Source organism: Psammomys obesus, unplaced genomic scaffold (assembly GCF_907164565.1).
Source record: "Psammomys obesus unplaced genomic scaffold, mPsaObe1.curated_primary_1811, whole genome shotgun sequence".
Lineage (NCBI taxonomy): Eukaryota > Metazoa > Chordata > Mammalia > Rodentia > Muridae > Psammomys > Psammomys obesus.
This window is the reverse complement of record NW_026596166.1, coordinates 5423488-5427609: the sequence shown is the minus strand read 5'-3', so window position 1 is coordinate 5427609 and position 4122 is coordinate 5423488. Positions and strand designations below refer to the sequence as shown.

At 47.8% G+C, this 4122-nt stretch overlaps 1 protein-coding gene across 1 annotated transcript; it reads right to left on the bottom strand.

Annotated features, from left to right (window-relative positions):
• Nucleotides 1-277: 277 nt before the first annotated feature.
• On the bottom strand, nt 278-3317 carry Gphb5 (glycoprotein hormone subunit beta 5). Its single transcript, XM_055595507.1, has 2 exons — nt 3114-3317; nt 278-466 (listed from the first exon to the last, which is right to left on the bottom strand). Exons 1-2 carry the CDS (start codon nt 3315-3317, stop codon nt 278-280), a joined length of 393 nt encoding a protein of 130 aa, XP_055451482.1.
• Nucleotides 3318-4122: the final 805 nt, after the last annotated feature.

The following is a 4122-nucleotide window of genomic DNA, read 5'->3' as shown; positions in this document are numbered from 1 at the left end:
GGCTGTAATATACAAATCATGTTCCAAAGGTGAAGCAAAGAAAGCCTCATTCTCGGACACAGGAAGCGGACAGATTACTCTGGGGAAGGGCCAGTACTGTTTTGCATTTTTAGCGCGCTGCACCCGGACCTTGTGCCTAAGCTAGAGGAAGGCAGGTAACTTGGGCTGCCCCAAGTTGATCCGCACTCAAACGCAGGGGATAGAGCAGATATATTCGTGGGACGGGTGGATCTGTGAGGCCCACGCCACCAGCTGTGACCTGACGACTACGCCGGCTTCAGATGGTCTCACACTCGGTGGTGGCAGTGGAACACGCCCCGCAATCACATCGGACAGCCACCGGGTAGGTGTAGAAGGGGTCGACCCCTGGGGCACAGTGAGGCAGCTTCACCGTCACCTGTTTGGTCTCGTTGTAGGTGCACACTCGATGATAGGCTTCGATGTATGGAGGCTCCAGGACGGGTTTCTGCGCCCACGGGGAAGAAAACAGGAAAACCATCAGGATTCAGCATCCGCTTCCTGCTTCCTGTCCTTGGTGCCCGTTCATCACTAGCTGTTTACATATGTTCTGACTCCTCCCACTGTGAATAAACCCCTGAAAGCAGGAAGCTGTCCTGCTCACTACCATATCCTGAGCTTCCATGGAAGTCCAGGAAGCGCAGGATGCATTTGCTAAATATTTATCAGACGAATAACTGGTCTTCCTTCTCCCAGCCTTACCCTCTACAGTCTGCTTACACCATGAGTGAGCCTTTTAGAGAATGAGTCAGTCACGACCCACCGCTGCTCAAAGTCCCAGGAATTTCCCGTCTCACTCAGGGTAAAACATCAGAATATTTTAGGACTCAGGATGACATTAAGATTCTTCTCAAGCCCCTACGTTTTCTCCCGTACTCCTTATTTCTGATATGTCGGCTATGGCCCTGGCCTTGCCAACACAGTCCCCACTCTCTAGTCACAGCAGTCTCTATCCTTATTCAGAACAGGAACTAAGGGGCTTTGCATCTCTGTTCCTTCCGCCAGAACACGAAGACATTCTCTCTCTCTCTTTCTCTCTCTCTCTCTCTCTCTCTCTCTGGAACACACACTACACACATGCACACACACACACACCAAACACATATACAAGCTCACACCCATATACATACATACATACATACATGAACATACACACATATACATACACACTCACACACTCATGTCTCTGATCCAGAGATGCATTTTCTGATCCCATGTTAGATCACGTTTACCCCACCTCCATGCCTTGGAGCCCCCTTCCCCACTTCCTGTTTGGTTTGGATTTAGGGCTTGTTTGGTTGTGTTTGTCCATTCCACATGCCATCTTCCACATCTTACTTTTGTGTGACATTGCTCCTCATCTAGAGAGCAATCTCCTTTGGGTCAGCCACTATTCTCAGTACCCAGCCAGCCTAGTACCCCGGACTTTGTTACTAAAACAAAATACAGCAGAGCCAGGCAGCTTCTTGGATATTCTCTTCCGGTGACTGGAGGTTACCTCCCTTCCTCCCTTCGCCTTTTCTGAATCTTGAATTCAAAGATAATTCTGTTAGAGAAACTACAGAGATCAGTGGTGAGACACTCAGAGCCTACAACCAGCCCTACTTTGCACGCCTGCTTTACCACTGCTGGAGACCTAGGGAAAGCTCTTAATGCTGCCAAGACCTGGTGTTCTCATCCACAAAGCAGAACACCAACCTAACAGCATTGTCATGGAGCTAGATGACATGATGTGTGCAGTGCACAAGCCCTGGTCAAAGGTCAGAGTTCAATCCATGTAACCAATGGCTCTTACGAATGCAATTGTAAGGCTATAACAATGAATTAATAACAACAATCTTTCAGAGAACAGTCCCTTTGTTCTGAGCAAAAAAAAAAAAAAAGTTAGGTATGGAAATTAGATAGATAATGCATGCATCTATACATATGTGCATGCATAGGTAAATACATACACAGGTGCATGTACATATAAGGTACATAGAAACAGAATAAATATATGATACATACATATATACATGCATGAGCATGTATTCATAGGCATGTGTGTGTGTGTGTGTGTGTGTGCGTGCGTGTGTGTGTGTGTGTGTGTAGCTTAGGTGACAGGACAGCTCAAGATGAAATCCTTGCCTCAAGGTTATAAAAATAGCGACCTTTCCTTCAACAAGGACCAGGTAGAGGAGCTCAGTTCCTCACTCTGTTCTGTGTCCTCTTATTCTCGGTATTCTGGGGTTCTAGGAAAACTGGGGACTCACTTAACTTTGTATTTCAATTTTTTTTAAATTTTATAAATCTGTCCCATGTAATATTTGGGGCAGACTTATGCCCCCCCAAAAAATTGTTACTGATCTGAGTTCCTAACTATTTTTTTTTAATTTGACTTCACTTCAAATTGTGGGGTCTGAGGTAGAAGAGTGTTGGTGGGTGATTGCCTGGTTGGTTGGGGGTGGGGAGGGCTTTGGTTTGATTTTGATTTTGCTAAATCTGGCATTTTTGAAGCCTGGGTCATGAGAGGTCACTACTTTCCACAAGAGTTGAACTATCAACGGTCAGTGCAGCCTGTCATCATGAACACTCCTCACTGAGGACAGCCTTGAGGTTTGTATACCCATTCTAAGTGAAAGGTCAGGCAAAACTGAGTGTGAAAGGATAGACCGGATCGGTCACTGAATTGGGGGGAAAGAGCTGTGGCAGAGCCTGAGGCTAGGCCTCACTCAGCATGCAGCTTCCGGGTCCTTCTGAGTGACTGCCTGACTTCCTCACAGCTGAGAAAATACGGGAAAGAGATGTGGTCATAGGTTTGGACCAGGAGTCTCTTCCCGGCTTTGCACCGACTCCCTCTGACTTTGCAGTAGCTTCCCTTGGCTCCTTCGTTGGGATCTTCACAACAGGTAAATTACTATTTACCTGACCCCTTAGAGATAGCCCCCCAACATGCAGAGCATGGAGAGAAATTACATTACTAACCTCACTAGCACTCAGAGGGTGTCATCATGGTTTTCATGGAAGAAGACAAGTTGTGCAAATGGAAAATGGAACACATGAAATGGAGGAGCCGGCCCCAGGACACTGCCATGGAAGCCTGCCGTGCTACTCACCTCCCAGGTCTCACAGCGGCCCCAGCAGGCATCGGTGGTGATCCGCAGTCCCCTACAGCCCGGCTTCTTGGCCAAGAAAGTGAACTCCCTTGCAGCACAGCCCACGAAAGTTCGCAGGTTCCCACTGGAGGTGCTGAGGACAGGGTCATAGCCAGCCAGAAGGAGGAGGGCCGTGGCAGCAAGGATAAGGTGTGACAGCTTCATGCTGTTCCCAGGAGAGAAACAAAGCAAAGTTGAACATACCTGATGGCTCACAGAGTTACAGCCTACAGTGTGTCGGTCACTCAAAGGGACCTTGCTTTCAGCATTACAGGAGAAAACAAACAAACAAACAAAAAAAGGAGCCAAGAAATTGTCCAACTCTGAAGAGTATCTCCCTAACTAGCTTCAGCAGATAGTCAGTAGCTCTCTCTAGACACCCGACCCTCGGAGCAGTCTCAGGCTTTTCCTTGGTGAATTCCAACCTCTGGAGCTGACTTGTGTGTAAAAGGAATGCATGCCAGTAAAAAATAAGAGTAATAGCAAGAGAAATGTAGAGCCTAAAATAATACACGAATACATATACCGTCTTTCCCTCTTTTTACCCAGGGCCAGAGTATGCATGTCATGCTGGGAACTTTGCACACATTGGCATTTTGACGGTCACGGATGGGAATGAATGGGGGAAGGTAGATAAGTGCTAATAATGGCGTCTCCTGGGTGTGTTGTCACTACCCCAACCTACCACACAGGAGACACTATAAAACCTGCTGCCTGGTGTGGCAGTCCCTCGTAAAATGTGCTCTACCCACCGCAGATGACCCCTATGCTCTGCTGTGCGCAGTTTCGAGCTGTGACTCATTTAAAAGCAAATGATGGAAAGCTAGTCGCAACCTACAATGGCATCCGTCCTCTCTGTTCCTGGTCCCTCCTGGTACTCTAGGAACACACAATGGGCCCTTCGTGGTTGTCCACTGAACAGAACACACATGGACGTCGCATGTGGGGAGCGCCCCCAGGTCGGTGTCCC

Bases quoted from the DNA above. Each gene is read 5' to 3' on its own strand.
- Gphb5 (XM_055595507.1), bottom strand. From the start codon at position 3,317: ATGAAGCTGTCACACCTTATCCTTGCTGCCACGGCCCTCCTCCTTCTG. The intron at 467-3,113 runs GTGAGTAGCACG...CCGTGGGCGCAG, and splicing joins GCCGCTGTGAGACCTGGGAG to AAACCCGTCCTGGAGCCTCC.